Here is a 16,068-nt window from a genome sequence, read left to right as displayed (position 1 = left end):
CGCAGGCCGGTCCATCCTCTTTGTTCCAGAACTCTGGGTGACCTACATTTTCCCATCTTTAATAAAGAGTCTTGCTCTTGAATGAACCACTCTCCTTACTTAGCTGTTAGTGCTACTCACTCACACATATTAAAGGACGCCTGCCCTCTGGTGTCCATAGAGGTCGCTGCAAGGAGCGAAGGCGTGAGTTTATTAGGCCAGGAGTACAACATTCCACCCTGCAGAGGTCCGCTGCCAGAGGGCTCGCCCAAGAATGCCAAGTGCGGGTGTGCGGTTTGAACACTGCAAAATGACCCCAGCTCGAGAGGGGAATGAACGGTCTTTGAAGTTCATCCCACACTTTGCTTGCGGAGCCACATAGCCAATGTCCAGGCTGTACCTTCCAAGAGGAGTTTTGCCCATTAAAATTCATTCGGGCGTGCCGTCCGCTCCTCAGGCGCCTGGAGTGTGCAGCCTTCTGCCATTCACGCAGACTTCTGTATAGGCCCATGGCAGCCTTGTGGAGGTGCATTGTGAGTTGGTTGGACGCCGCTCTCACCCTGTAACTTTTCTACTCAGAAATTTCCGGAAATTAAAATTACTCTGTTAGCGTGGAATGATCACTTAGTCCCAGGTTATCAGAGGAAGGGAATAAGGAACGGAGTGGCTAAATGAGAAGGGCCAGATTTGTTAGTTGTGATGCAGGGGACTAAAATGTAGGCTTTCTGGCTCCCACTGCAGCTCTGAGGGCTTCTCTTTAGCCTCAGGGGATCCCCATTATTTGATTGCACCCTACCTCACCCTATCAGGCCTAAAGCAGAGGCACATCAGCTTGTTTGTTGAGTGAATAAACAAATGACTGTCCAACTATATTTTCTTATTTTTTAAATTTTAATTCCAGTGTAGTTAATATACAGTATCATATTAGTTCCAAGCGTACAATGTAGTGATTCAACAATTCCATCCATTACTCAGGGCTCAGTAAGATTAAGTGTACTCTTTAGTCCCATCACCTATTTTACCCATCGCCCCTCCCCCCCCACCTCTCCTCTGGTAACCATCTATTTGTTACTATTCTATAGTTAAGAGAATGTTTCTTGGTTTGTCTCTCCGCCCTCCCCCCTTGTTCATTTGTTTTGTTTCTTAAACTCCACACATGAGTGAAAGCATATGGTATTTGTTTTTCGTTAGCTGACTTATTTCACTTAGCATAATACACTCTAGCTCTGTCTTTGTTGTTGCAAATGGCTGACATTCTCTTTTGTGGCTGACATTCCATTTTATGTACAGACAACACTTCTTTATCCATTCACCTATTGATGCACATTTGGGCTGCAATAAACGTAGGGTTGTATATGTCCCTTCGAATTAGTGTTTTTGTAGTCTTTGGGTCAATATCCTATAGTGAGATTACTGGATCAGAGGGCAGTTCTGTTGTTAACTTTTTGAAGAACCTCCGTACTGTCTTCCAGAGTGGCTGCACCCGTTTGCATTCCTCCGAACAGTGCGTGAGAGTTTCTTTTTCTCTACACCCTCGCTAACACTTGTTGTTTGTTGTGTTTTTGATTTTAGCCATTCTGACGGGTGTGAGGTGCTATCTCATTATAGTTTTGATTTGCATTTCCCTGATGATGAGTGATATCGAGCATCTTTTCATGTGTCTGTTGGCCATCTGGATGTCTTCTTTGGCCAACTATATTTTCTCATGGTTTTTTTTTTTTGCCTCTGCCGCCCAAAACTTCCACTCTCTTGTGGGAGTTTGAGAAGCACTAGAGGAGCTTTTTACCTTGGTTCCTTCTAATTCTCTCACTGGGGACCTTCTCTGATGTTTCTTCACTGCTGACAATTTGTCCATCACAACCGGTTACTGGTGACAGTATATTCTCTCCCATTGTTCTAGCTGGGCCTGATAGTCTTTGGTTTCTACCACACTTATCAAAGCATAAAGCACCAAACAGCTCTTTAAAAAAGACTTGCAGCTTGACTGATTCTCCTGTATTGCTGCCATCTTTTATAAAAAGCACTGACTGACCCAAGTGTCAAGATCCTATTTTAAAACCATGTTTACTAATGTAAGTGTAGATGTTTTTCCTATTTATAAAACTCCTGTAGACCCACTATGTAAAATTTGGAAAATACAGACACGTAGATAGAGAAGACAGAAGTTATCCGTAATCTTATTATCTAACAAGGAACCCTGTTAATTTCCCTCCATAATGAAAAGTTCTCCAAAATCCTAGTTAGTGGGGATCTATTTCTGTGTATCATTTTGGAAAATTGGAATAGTCTTGATTTAAAATATTTTTATCATTCAAATTATAAAATCAAAAAATATCAGTAGAGAATGTAGGGTCAGGGGTCCGCTGGCACCTTTATAAGCAGTTAAGTGACTGCCACAGAAGCGAGCCCAGACTGGGGGGGGGGGCGGGCTACATCACATCAGGGGTCATAACTGATACTCTTCGCAAAATGCATTGTGTATGCAGAGCTCTGTGCTACTAACGTTGGATTAAACATACCAGGTCTGTGTTTGCTGATTTGTGTGTTTCTCTCCTGCAGGGTTTTTGGAGTCTCTGGATGACTTTTACATCCTTAGCAGTGGTTTGATATTGCTACAGACCACAAATAGTGTGTACAATAAAACCCTATTAAAGCTGGTGGCACCCCAGTCTCTCCTGGCGTGGCAAAGAGTCCGTGTGGCCAATATGATGGCAAATGGTGGTAGACAGTGGGCAGAGATCTTTTCACGCTACAACTCTGGTAAGTGTTGCAACAGAATAGCTTTTAGGCAGGTACATCTGTTTAGATTTTGAGTTAACCAGCAGAGCCATACCCACATCCTGCTTCGTGTCTCCCAATATTTCAGGCACCTATAACAATCAGTACATGGTCCTGGACCTGAAGAAGATAAAGGTGAAGTACAGCCTTGACAATGGCACTCTGTACATTGTGGAGCAAATTCCTACATATGTAGAATATTCTGACCAAACTAATGTTCTACGGAAAGGTACTTTCTTCATGCTGCAAGTCTGGAAGTCTGCTGAGTATGTGTGTGTTCATGTATATGGTGGGCAATGTGTGGTGCGTGAATGTATGATGGTGGGGTGTGGGGGGGGGGTCTATGGTGGGGAGGAAGGGATGGGAATGCTATTGCTAGTTACGCTGGGAAAGAATCGCCAGGTTCAGCACAGCATGTAAAATCTGCACCTCAGACTCATTATGACATTGTATAGATTGTGAGATAGCCAGGCATTTAGTTTTTAATGTTTGTTTGAGAGAGAGAGACAGAGACAGAGACAGAGACAGAGAGAGCAAGTAAGAGCATGAGGGGGGCAGGAACAGAGAAGGGCAGAGGAGAGAGAGAATCGCAAGCAGGCTCCACACTGTCAGTGCATCGAGCCCGATGTGGGGCTCGATCTCACAACTGTGAGACCATGACCTGAGCTGAATCAAGAGTCAGAAGCACAACTGACTGAGCCACCCAGGCGCCCCCAAAGCCAAGCATTTATGATCTTATGACATCTCGTAGCTCTAATATTACCTTCTCCTCTTGGTTCCTGAGTAAAGCTTTTAGTCAAATGCAGCAGATATTTATAGAAGTGCCACCTTGGCCCAGGGACTGGAAACAATGGGAGTTTTTGGAAAGGGAGAATAGACTAGAAGTCAGAGGGAAGGTAGGAGCCAAGTTAGGAAACTGTTGGAGTCGATCACCTGATAGGTGAGTAGGAACGGAACCAAGGTGAGGCATGGGCCCTGGAAATCAGGGCCCGGTCCTCAGGCTCCCAGATCCCCAGAGATTTTGTAACGACATCCAGGGTGAGTCATCTCGGCAGGAAAGGCTCACATGAGCTACATGCTCGTAATCTGCATAACATGGTTAATGGAGGTGGAAAGTTCACTTGCCAAGCAGATCAGATACCACCAAGTAGCAGGCCTACCTCCTTTGCTGAAGGAAAACTCACCTGAGAATTCAAATCATTAGACAGTCACTTGGGTAGGATGGCAGTTCATAACTGAGAAGTCAGCTCTCTGACTCTGAAGCCTGGGCCAACCAGCTGGGAAGAGCCTGATGAAACTAGGCTGCCGCCAGAGGGAGGAGAGGCATGTTAACGGGGCCAGATCATTCAAGACCTTTTCTTCCTTGGACTGCTGCTCATTATAGAATCGCAGATGCGGGTTCTTTGCAATGTGGTTCCTGGATCCCATGAAGAAACCTATCCTGGGACTAAAATAGAAGCTGATGCCAATGTTTGTAGTTGTTTGGCCAGAGGTGGGAAGAACAGAGTTAAATTCATTGTCTACCATATACTAGGCAGCCCCTTCTGGGCCTTTTACTTATGTTCTTTTGTTTGATCTTCATTAACATACTTCCAGATTAAGAGCATTGTTACCATTTTACTGTAAGGAAAGAAAGGTTCAGAAAGAAACATGTGATTTGCTCAAATAATTGATATCATATAGTCATTACGATAAAAGACAAAAAGTCCCATGAACCTCCTACAATTTTCTTTTCCTTTCCTTTCTTTTTTTAAAAGTTCATTTATTTTTGAGAGAAGGAGGGAGGGGGAGAAAGAGAGAGAGAGAGAGAGAACGAGCAGGGGAGGGGAAAAGAGAGAGAGAATCCAAGCAGGCTCTGTAATCAGCACAGAGCCTCATGTGGGGCTCGAACCCATGAACCATGAGATCATGACCTGAGCCAAAATCAAGAGTCAGGCACTTAACCAATGGGGCCCCCCAGACCCCTAGACATCCTAGAATTTGGAAGCAGCTGTGGTATATTGACAGAAGCCCTTGGTCAGAAGGGAGGTATTGGTCATCTCTGAAGCTCTATTTCTTCCTTTATAAGGAGGGATGGTAATGCTTATACATCACTGTTCACATTTTACAGATGAAGAAACTGAAGCACAGAGAATTGGAATAATTTGTCTAAGGTCACATACCTAAAGATGGGCAGAACCAAGCTTCAGATCCACGCAGTCTAACTCCTAAGTCTGGATATAGCCTAGATATACTAGTTATAAACATGATTTTAGCCTGTCACTTCAATGTCTTTATCCCAGTTCTTCCTGATGCTGGTCTGTGTCCCAGAATCAGCACCGTTGAATGTCTTGTCATTTTTTTTAATCAGTAACCTCACCCTTGAGTAGGGGATCCTGTAAAACAGGAGAAAGGCAAACAAACGCCAAGACAATATGAGAGTGAGAAATCAGCCCCTGGGGGCGCCTGGGTGGCTTAGTCGGTTAAGCGTCCGACTTTCCGACTTTCGCTTAGGTCATGATCTCACGGTTCGTGGGTTCGAGCCCCGCGTCGGGCTCTGTGCTGACTGCCAGCTCAGAGCCTGGAGCCCGTTTCAGAGTCTGTGACTCCCTCTCTCTCTGACCCTCCCCTGCTCACGCGGTCTCTCTCTCTCTCTCTCCTAGAAATAAATAAAACATTAAAAAAAAAAAGAAAAGAAAAGAAATCAGCCCCTGAATAGACAGTAAGTAGCGCAGACCATCGGAATCTGGGATGTTCCTGAAATATTGATCGGACCAGAGCTGTCTCACATGTTTGATGCTTAGTGACTAGTGGGCTCTGCGGCCTTGGCACGTTATGAAGCTTTGACTGAAGCGAAGCCTTAGCAAATGCTTACAAGGAAGTTAAAGCCCGCGGGAACTTTAAAGATCATCTCCGGTCTCTTCAAACTATGGATTCTTCCTTTCCCTCTCCTTGTTAGAAAAGAAAATAAAGCGAGGTTAATTGCCTAAGACCTAGTGAGTCAGCCCAGAGCCTCGATTTCAGGTTTTCTCTTCTAGGTTCTGTGTTCTTCCACTACCCCGTGGGTAGCATCTGGCCGGTTCCCTGGTAGACCACGCTGTGAAGCCATCTTTTGGCATTTCAGTAACTAAGTTCAACCAACCTGAACCAACTCCCCAGACCCCTCGGTGTGATGCTTCATTTTCCTCTAGAGATAATACGGTTATTTTCCGGTTAATAGATTGCTTTAAGAATTTAGGGTGAAAAACAAAGAACTCTGATGCTCTCCTTTCCCGAACGGAATAATCTAGAGGTATGCTGATTCTGTCAACTTAAAAGGATGCAGCGTGAGGGTCAGTGTTCACATTCAAAGCTTAATTTTCTGTGTAATGTCATTTTGTAATCACACACCTGTGCCAATTTTCAAAAGAAACTGTCATTAATAACATCGATTTTGTTCCGTCTCTCTTTTCTGTCTGTCTCCCTGTCAATCTCTCCCTCGCTTCTTTTCCGTCCCAAACCAGGATACTGGCCTTCCTACAACATTCCTTTCCACGAAAAAATCTACAGCTGGAGTGGCTATCCGATGTTAGTTCAGAAGCTGGGTTTGGAGTACTCCTATGATATGGCTTCACGAGCCAAAATCTTCCGGCGTGACCAAGGGAAAGTGACCGATATGGCATCCATGAAATATATCATGCGATACAACAGTACGTAGCACATTTCTCAAGGATCATTCTTCAAAACTCCTTTCCTTCCCAAGGCGTAAGAATCCATGTAAGTTTCCCCGTATATAGAATCCATCTCTCTGTACTAGAAGGAATTATAAAAAGTTAAGTATTTAGTATTCAGTCAAGAACATACATATTTTATTCTCAATAGGGTTTTGTCCAGTTTTATAAAATGACAGGGAAGAAGATCCTACATGTTTTTTTAACTGAAAAAAAAAAACAAAAAACCACGTCAAACACAGAATAACTCACATAGCGTACTTTCTTTTTACCGCTCCTCCTCAACCCTAATACAGGTTTTCTTCCAAGGAAAAAAGCAGCTAACAAAACAAAAATTACTCATGAATACTTTATTTTTGACAAACAGTATCCACTTCGAATTTATTTTTGTAGAAAAACACTGATGCACATTTCTCCTTTAATACTTCTCTTCCATCCTCTCTTCACTGTGCAAGCTTCTTGAGAGCGGGCTGGGTCAAAGAGGCCACTGGGATATACTCTCTGATCATCTACATGCTTCGGCAGGTCCACAGAGCTTACTGTGGGTAGGTGTGTCTCTGAATAGCCAGTACCACCCTCTCCCCATCACTGTTTTCTAGATTATAAGAAGGACCCTTACAGTAAGGGCGATCCCTGCAACACCATCTGCTGCCGTGAGGACCTGAACTCACTTGACCCAAGTCCTGGAGGTTGCTATGACACGAAGGTAACATGCTTATTGGCTTTTAAATTTAATTTTTACCAGCACCTAAACCTATTCGCAGGCAAAGCTGCAGAGATTTCTGGGGCATAAAGCACAGTATCGTCTCGTCTCTGACCATAATGTCAGTTCAGGAGTCAGCTTTTTCAGAGATTCTGATAGCAGGTCCCTTTGCCTAACTTCGAGGCCCTGGTCTGCCTCGTAATAGTAAATAATCCTACAATCTTGGAATGCTTGTTTCCTTATCTGGAACATGGACATAATAATAATACTTGCCTCATAGGGTTGTTGTGAAGAGGAAACATTTAGTATCTATTCGATGTTTAGATTACTTATGGGTTATTTTTTTAATTAAAAAACATTTTTTAAATGTTTATTTCTGAGAGAGAGCACAGTTGGGAGAGGGGCAGAGACAGAGGGACACACAGAATCTGAAGCAGCCTCCAGGCTCTGAGCTGTCAGCACAGAGCCTTGACACGGGGCTTGAACTCACGAACTATGAGATCATGACCTGAGTTGAAGTCAGATGCTTAACAGGCTGAGCCACCCAGGCGCCCCCTTAGTGGGTTAAATGTACACCATCAGGACGATGGTAGTGATGGTGATAATTGTTGAATGTCTAAAGTTTTACCAGACTAGTCCAAAGCCCAAAGAACCTAGTATTAGGAGCAGTGTGACTTCATATTAAACAGGAATTGAATTTAACTGAAGGAACAAGTATTGGACCAGATGTCTAAAGCACTAAAGGATTTTCACCATCTTATAATTATTAAGTGCTGTAATATGTCTCGAATATAGGCAGAAATAGCTATTACTTATTTGCAGTGGTGGGCGGAAGCCAGCTCATATGGGCTTGTAAGAACCAATTGTCAAAATCAGTTGACATCATGTGGATAGCTTGAAGTCAGCCACGGGGGAGTACTTACACCATGGAAATCAGCAAACACTACACATCAGGGTCTTTTTTTCCTTAGAGGGCCCACTACTGGATTTGGGGTGTCCGAGGGTATGAGTTAGCCATTTAGTTGGTGGAGAGAATCATTTCACCACATCGTTTTGCACTCCTGGGCATACGTTCTTTTGTTTGCTCTTCCGTCCCTAACTTCTGGAAGAAATAAATCTGTTAGAAGCGGAGTTAACTGTTCAGAATGCCAATGCCTCCTACACATAATTTTTTCTAGCAGCCTAATGCCTAAACAGAAGATGCTGTGGAGTTGTCTCATTCTTACTTTTTAGCTACAGGATGATAGTAAAGCTCTAGCCTTAATGATGCGTAAAGTAAAAAAAAAAAAAAATTAGTGGATGTAAAGAGCCTGGCACACGAAACCCCGGTGAATGTTTCTTTCTTTTAAATGGTATTTGCAAACATTCAGTAAAGCGTGCAAGCAGTGTTCTAGCCATTCCTAAATACACAAAGAGAATCACCCCTGCCGCCTTGCCTGAGCGAACCCAGGCCACACCTCCATCTGCCAAATGTTACTTTCTTCTGGAGAGAAGTCTGCCAACTTTTCATCAGAAGAGTTTCTGCTGAAGGACATACTTAATTTCTTAGCATTTTTTTCCTGAGCCGTTTTGGATATGTGGAAAACCAGAAGTGAGGAGACCTGTTTTCCTTTTCCTCTAAGGTGACGACCTGGTGCTATCCAATGTTTAGGTGCTTTGGAGAACCACAGACCTCATATTTTGATAAGAGTTCCTTCTACTTTAAAACTCTTGCTACTGACCTAATAACAACTTGTATTGAAGCATATATTCTGCTTTATATAAACTGCTCCAAGTACTTGTTCTCATTACTCCTCCCAACAACTCCTCCAAGAAATAGGGTCATTACCCTTTTGCAAATAAGAAAACAGAGCCATATAGTGGTCAAGTTATGTTAAAGTAAGTTTTGGGGCTTGAATTCTGAATAGGAGCACTTTTGACTCCAGACCTCCCACTTTGGGCTACGTTACCTTAACGCACTTGTACCCAATTCACATCAGAATGCCAAATGGTTATGGAAGAGCATATTATGGGAGCCTGCAAGATTTTGTTTTAAAGGGGGGCTAATATTATGACTTTGGAAAAAAGGACAAAAAAAAAAAAAACCCGTAAGAAACAACAGGGATTTAGTGAAGTTTTTTTCCAAATGGTTTTGTCTAAAATGTCCTTCTCTTTTCCCTTTCCAGGTGGCAGATATCTTCCTTGCGTCACAGTACACAGCCCATGCCATTAGTGGTCCCACAGTACAAGATGGCCTCCCTGTTTTTCACTGGAACCGTTTCAACAAAACTCTCCACCAGGGCATGCCAGAGACCTACAACTTTGATTTTGTTATCATGAAACCAATTTTGAAACAGGACATAAAATGAAGGAGGGACCTGAGGGAATAGAAGGTTGCATAAAAAATTCCAAAGGCACTATTTTAGCTATGTTTTTTCCATTCAGAATTAATCTTAATAAAATATATTAAATTCAGTGTGTCATTTTCGTTTTCTACTATTGATTTTGACAGTTTCTGACAACAAACGTTCACTATAGGGTGGCACAGCAGAGAAGAAATCTAGAAGATAGCAAAAACTGGCTTCAGCATGCAAGCTTGTATACCAGATGGTGTGGCACTCTCCTTTTATGCCTAGCCACATGGACCGCATCTCCCGGGTCCCCTAGATTGCTGTGCCATGCGCCAGGACTCTTGCCAAGGGAATCTAAAAGTAGAGCCACCTCCAGGCTTGGCCCCTCGAGGCCTACACTGTGCCACGCCCCTTCTCCTTCCCCTGGCTGGATGTACTTAATGACAGAGCCCTAGGGGATGGGTGGAACTGCATTTTCAAAGGAACCTCTAGTAGAAATGCAGTTAATGATTTTTTGATTTTTCTGATCATTAATAAGCACCAGCTGAGCCTCCATGGCGCAGGCTAGGCACACAAGAAGACCTTAACGTTGTCTCCCATTAGTTAAAAGCGGCGTATCTAATCTGGGAGCAAAACTCCTTACAGAATGGTTTTCCTTTCAAAGCTAGAGAACTGTATGTGGTCTGAGTGCTGAAATATTGCCAAGTAGGTTAAATAAACAATATTACACAGTATAACGGGTGATTCTTAACAAGGTGAGAGACTTCCGAAAGCAACACAAGGGCTGAGAATAATTAGAATGAATCAGAATACTCAGAATGTTAAAAACCCAGTAGTTTATTTCAAAGTATAAATGTCAGGCTTGCTGGACAAAATCCCACTACAGTTAACACTTATACAGACACCACTCTACTGTACATTTAAAAAAGAAAAAAAAAACCCCACAAAAACCTTCAAACCTAATAAAAATAGGGCAACTTGCCATAGCCCAGTTTATATTAGACATTAGGAAGGTCTTACATTGTCTTACTATTTACACTTTCAACTGCAGTAAAGAAAAATCAGGATGCAAGTTTCCTACAAAAGGTTTATTTTTATATTTAATTTTGAAATGACTGAGAAAATAATAAAAGCCAGGATCCCCCAAAGGTGTTTGATTGCCCAGTTACCTTATGTACAAAAACTAAAAAAAAAAACACAAAAACAACCCCCCCTCCTCAGCATTTAAACATAAATGATGGGTACTTATCAGATGGCTGACTCTACAAATTAAAAAAAAAATTATGTAGCATGATAAAACTATTTGAAGAAGGGAAGATAATACATGTGTTTCATCATCCTCTCCTCCCCACCGGCTGGCTCAAGGGGAATACGTTGTAGGCATTAGATCCAAGTCTGTCACACTAATGAAACACCTCGAGACTGTTCTTTTTGTTTGTCCAAAAATTTTAAGGAGTAGGAGAGAGGCATCACTCACCCAGTAAATAGTAAGGAAGGCAGAATCATACATTGGTTTTAGATACAGTTATTTCCAACAATACAAATTTTCAGCATGGTTTTTTTCCTGGAAATTAGAATAAAACAGTCCAATGACTGGTTAATGATTAAATTAAAATAACAAGTAAATCATGAGATACTGAAAGAGCCCAAGAAGGAAAGCTGGAGAAAGACACTCGGAAGGTCTTTTCAGTACTCTACTGTGCTAAAATCACAGTATATCAAAGTAAGAGAAGAAGATACCACAAGCATTATTTTGTTAATCTTGAACAGTACTGGAAAATTTGTGGAACAAGATAAATACCTATCATGCAATATTAACATTCACCTTGCTGCATAAATGATAATTTGGAAGATGTAAGCAAAAGAGCAAATGACAAAAACTAAGTCAACACTTTTCCAATACAGTAAGGGAACTGTATAGGGCAGCCTGCCTAGGGAATTTGCAGACAGAGGTACCAATGATTATACGCTCCTTGCTTTAGGTCACGTTTTTCATTTAAATCTTTCATTTATTATCCAGCAATGGGGGTAGGTGAGCAGGGAACACTCTCTGTGAGGCAAATGGCATCCCAATAAGTACTCACTTTTCAAGGAAGAAAGCTGTTATGTCCTGACTTCTCTCATAAACGTCTACCGTGTTAAACAGTATTCTGCCTATTTTAAAGTGAGTCCAAAGAAACCGGGATATAGTTACCTCATAAAGTTAACAGTTAACAACAGATGTTGTCTTTGTAATTTATAATTTACTGGCAAGATCATAATTTTTAAGAGAGGCTTACACTTAAAACAGGCTGAAAATTACTCTGACAAAGCACAAAACAGAAAGTAACAAACGTCACTGTTACCTTTTAAATGCCATATAACACCCTACATTTCAGGTCAATATATCAGAAGTTTTCAGGATTTCCAATAAGGCAATACTTAGACAAACATTGTCCAGCTAAAAATGTAGCAAACCTGCATTCCCAAAATGGGACAATCAAACTTACTTGTAATACTTTGTGAAAAGGTACCATGAAATAAAAAAGGTACCATGGAGTGTGAATTGCTACAGTATAGTCTGTAATCAGTAGCTGTTTCTAGTTGAGCCCTCCATTCTCTCTCCCAAAAGAAATGAACCAAACAGAAAGCTCATCAAACATTAAAACTTGCCCCAAATAAAAGCCGACAGTGCTAAGCCTAGCATTTTAAAGTAAATTCAATATAGATGTTGCCTATAAATCCCATGGCATGTGAATTTGAGGAAAGCATCTCACAATATATGCTTTCTTCAAATAATTACAGTCTCTCTTTGTACCTTCCTTCCACCTTCTGGACTACAAAGTTTTATTTTGCTGCAGTAAATGTATTTGTAGCATTACTATTTGGTAATTTATTATTCTTTTCTTTGACAGAAAACACACAATATAGGCTAAAATATTTTCATTCTACTGGGCTTTCTTCACCTGACTACATAATGCTATGAAAGCCTTAAAAAAAATTAGTGACTATAAATAAAAACATTCACCAAGGGAAGCTTTTCTAGGCTAGGGCAAATTGTCATCACATGACCATAAAACCGGCCAATAAAGAACAATTCTGAACATGGGCCTTCCATTCTGCAGATAGGAATGATCTTGATCACACAGTCAACAATGCAACCATTGCAGGTAAAAACATATATACACAAAGATATAGACAGGTGTTCATACACATCTAGAAGATCATCAAATTCTCTCTCAGAATTTTCATTGGCATGACATTGGCAGCTTCTTTACCATCATCAGTCCTAGAATGAGTAACATCTACATGGTTGGCAAATCTGATTGATGAAAACGTTAATTCTCACTGTGGTCTCCTTTTCTGAAAGTGAAAGGAAGGTTTTGGAACATTTACATTTTGGCAATCTGTAGGCTTTCTTCAGCATCAAACTTCACACCTAGTGTGACAGTATACTGACCGGTGAAAGTCTCTAATCAGACTTTTACAACTAGAATTCTTCCCATTACAAGCCACCAGAGTTGCAAACAAAGCAGCATTAACAGAAGGAATAGCTCCCTCCCATAATTCCAGGAAAGACTAAAGACGAATTTATTTTGAGACGGTAGGAATTTAAATAAGGTAAGGGAAGATGACTTGAAAAACCAGTTCACAAGCTCCATGAATTCCTTTCAAACTATTCCCAAGCATTCTCTCTCATCCCCACACTGACCCCATTTCTCCTGCCCTAAACTATCTACCCCCAAACATCTACCTGATACCAGGAGAGCTGGCACTCATATTGAAAGTCCAGGACCTAAAAGGAATCTGATTAACTTTGAACAGGAACAGAGACACACAGAAAGTAATACCTAATTGTTAAATAAAATAACCCCAAATCCTATCCAAAGCTGACGGAAGGTAAATCAGAAAAAACTTGGCACCATCAAAACAACGTTAAAAGGTTAAAACAGAAAGAATGATATGACAACAATAAGGAAATAAAGCTTTCCCTTTGATGTTTTAGTTCACTGTACTTTGTGAATTTTACCCTTTACTAGCTTTGAAAGAATTCTGTGCTTTGAGTGATAGAGAACTAACACTGCTTTCATAATCTCTAACAATATGCAACATAAATTCAAAAATATGTTAGAAGAACAATTTTCTTACATAATACGGTCTTTCTTGGTCCATTTTACACAGTTAATTTAAAGAATGACCAAAGATAAAAGCACTTACATTCTTAGAAGAAAAGAGCAAGTCAAATTTGGGGAGTTAGATGTAGTGATGCCACTGATAAGAATATATCTAAAAGCCTTGGTTTAAAACCGACTTGAGGGGAGTGTGCTGTATTTAGGGGAGATGAAGGAGAATCGAAGGGTGAAAGCCTGAAAGAGAGGATCAACAATGGACAAATGGTCATGTTTATTTTTGTAGTTATCCTAAGGCACAAAATAAATGTAAGAGCCAGATTAGGAAAGAGAGGGGCCACTGCAGATCTTTTTCACCTAATTAACAACGAAGAAAAGAAAGAAGACAAACAGATCCTTTCCCGTGTTCAAATTAACGTATTTTAAACTATTTAACCATTTTGCCTTTTCTTTCTTTCTTTGGGTTTTGTTTAGCTTCAGTTTAAATCATTTAACCATGAACCTACAGATCCCATAGAAGTATAATCATGCCAGTTACATACCATACTTCTGATCCCTTGATCTATTTACTTTATACTTGAAGAGAGGTAAAACTGAGAATGGAAATGGGAGATTCCACCGCAGTAAACATATAAATAGGGAAAAACACACATAAACACCCACACATATTCCCCAGCCTTAAAACTAAAGCAAGGTGCACATTTACATTTCAAAACCTTTAAGCTTCAATTGTCCAGGAAGATTCTTGCTTTATGGGCTGTTTATTTTACTTCTGATTATAAACAAATGTAGTGTATATACACAGCTGTCCAAGAAATCTTGCACAACGTGGATTTTACAATGGATATCATGCACAAGATTAAAACAAGACCAAAAAGTGGAACTTGGAAAGAGGAAGAGATAGAGGCTCCAAGGTTTAACTGCTCTGGGAAGAAGAGATCACATCTGTTGACTGAGGGTCACAGAAAGGTCCAAAACGTCCATAAATATCCTTGGCTCGTACTGCAAAGTAGTATTTGCTGCCAGATACAAACTGGGTGAGAGTGCATGCCATGGGCAAGGGAAGTGCTTTTACTTCTCCAATCTTTTTCCACTGTGAGGGCACAGTGGCACTGGGCTCCTCATGGTAAGCATAGAGATGATAGCTGTCCACAGTGGCGCAGCTTCGATCTACCTCCAGGACACTCCATGATAGCACAATGCCATTTTGACTCTGAACGCGTGCTAACTTCAAGTGTGGCTTCTGAGGCAGAGATGTGCTGGCGGCTTCTGGGGGCAGACGCTGTGGCTGTGGGGCTTCTGGCAAGGGTGCTGGGTGCACAGGGCGGGGGGGCTCCTAATGAAAGAAGAGTCGTGTTGATTTGATAACGATCACAGAAAGGACTGTTTCCGAACGCTACAATGAAAACGTCTTAGAGATCGTTTAGAGAGATATCATTTTATATCAAGAATACCAAGAAATACCAAATACTATACCACATTTGGCTAGTCCTATTTGGTGATTTGTAACCCATCATGCCATCAACAATGGTGCTGAGGTTACTCCTGTATACTTTCTACGTCTAAAAAAACTGAGCTTTCCTCAGGAAATAAAAGCCTTTGCTAATGGAACATCATTTTGATAGAAGCTAAAATAATCATCTATCTCTAACAAAATAATTCATGTTTATCTATGTTACAGATTCTCATTTTAGAATAATATAACATTTTAAAATACCATGTGTTATGATACAGTCTACAGTAAATAATCTGAGTATTCAGATTTATTTTTAGGCCATTTTTCTACACAAAGACAGTAGCATATCATAGATAGCACATTTAATGCTGAATGTATATCATGTTCTTGGTCAGTGTGCACAAAAATGGTGACATTTAAATTGGACTATGAAAGCTAAGATTTAGGAATGTAAAAAGAGTCATGTTCCTTTCTGCCAAAAGGTAAAGCATGAATAAGGGATAGGAAAGTAAATGGATTTAGGGGCAAAAACAAACATTAACTTTTACTTAGAAATAGGGTATATGAGTAAAAAAAGATAAATTTGAAAAGGTAGGTTAAGGCCATGTGAAAAAGCATGAATACTAAGTGGACCAATTCAAATTGATTTGTCTAACACTGGACATTGTTATTACTCTACCTAGATTTCAATAAAGATTACTATGATCATAATTTTTTTCAAAGAAGATTCAAGTGTAATCCAGGAAACAGAGATACAAGTGATCTTTTTCTTCTAAAGTGGAACATATCATTGCTCATTGACTTTAGACTGAAAAGTCATGAAACAAAGATTTCCTTAACTGAAATTTACTTCATATGAACTGTGTTTTAATAAGCATTTCATAAAACGGATAATTTACATACACTAGTGAATTCTGTGACGGTCTGATGATATCTTTTTAATTAATCTCCATCTCTTGGCAAAGCTTAGTAGCAGTAATGTGCATACAGTAAGAACCCAAAAAGGATAATTTCAAGGAATACA

At 40.6% G+C, this 16,068-nt stretch overlaps 2 protein-coding genes across 6 annotated transcripts in view; one reads left to right on the top strand and one right to left on the bottom strand.

Moving 5' to 3' along the window:
• PLBD1 (phospholipase B domain containing 1) overlaps positions 1–9,611 on the top strand; it is a 55,271-nt gene extending 45,660 nt beyond the window's left edge. For both annotated transcript variants that reach the window (XM_039239973.1, XM_039239972.1), the window contains exons 7-11: positions 2,539–2,739; positions 2,846–2,986; positions 6,240–6,425; positions 7,046–7,152; positions 9,315–9,611. In XM_039239973.1, coding sequence (XP_039095904.1) covers positions 2,539–2,739; positions 2,846–2,986; positions 6,240–6,425; positions 7,046–7,152; positions 9,315–9,497 — 818 coding nt within the window. In that variant the 3' untranslated portion in view covers positions 9,498–9,611. The remainder of the gene's footprint in view (positions 1–2,538; positions 2,740–2,845; positions 2,987–6,239; positions 6,426–7,045; positions 7,153–9,314) is intronic.
• Positions 9,612–10,298: 687 nt separating this feature from the next.
• The window catches only part of LOC120236879 (activating transcription factor 7 interacting protein), a 112,874-nt gene continuing 107,104 nt past the window's right edge, over positions 10,299–16,068 (bottom strand). For all 4 annotated transcript variants that reach the window (XM_039239938.1, XM_039239937.1, XM_039239935.1 and 1 more), the window contains one exon: positions 10,299–14,924. In XM_039239938.1, the coding sequence (XP_039095869.1) occupies positions 14,505–14,924 (420 nt within the window). In that variant the 3' untranslated portion in view covers positions 10,299–14,504. The remainder of the gene's footprint in view (positions 14,925–16,068) is intronic.

Source organism: Hyaena hyaena, unplaced genomic scaffold, assembly GCF_003009895.1.
Source record: "Hyaena hyaena isolate Hyena2069 unplaced genomic scaffold, ASM300989v1 scaffold_164, whole genome shotgun sequence".
In the NCBI taxonomy this organism is placed as follows: domain Eukaryota; kingdom Metazoa; phylum Chordata; class Mammalia; order Carnivora; family Hyaenidae; genus Hyaena; species Hyaena hyaena.
Note: the sequence above shows the minus strand (reverse complement) of the source record. Positions and strands in the feature narration are given on the sequence as shown.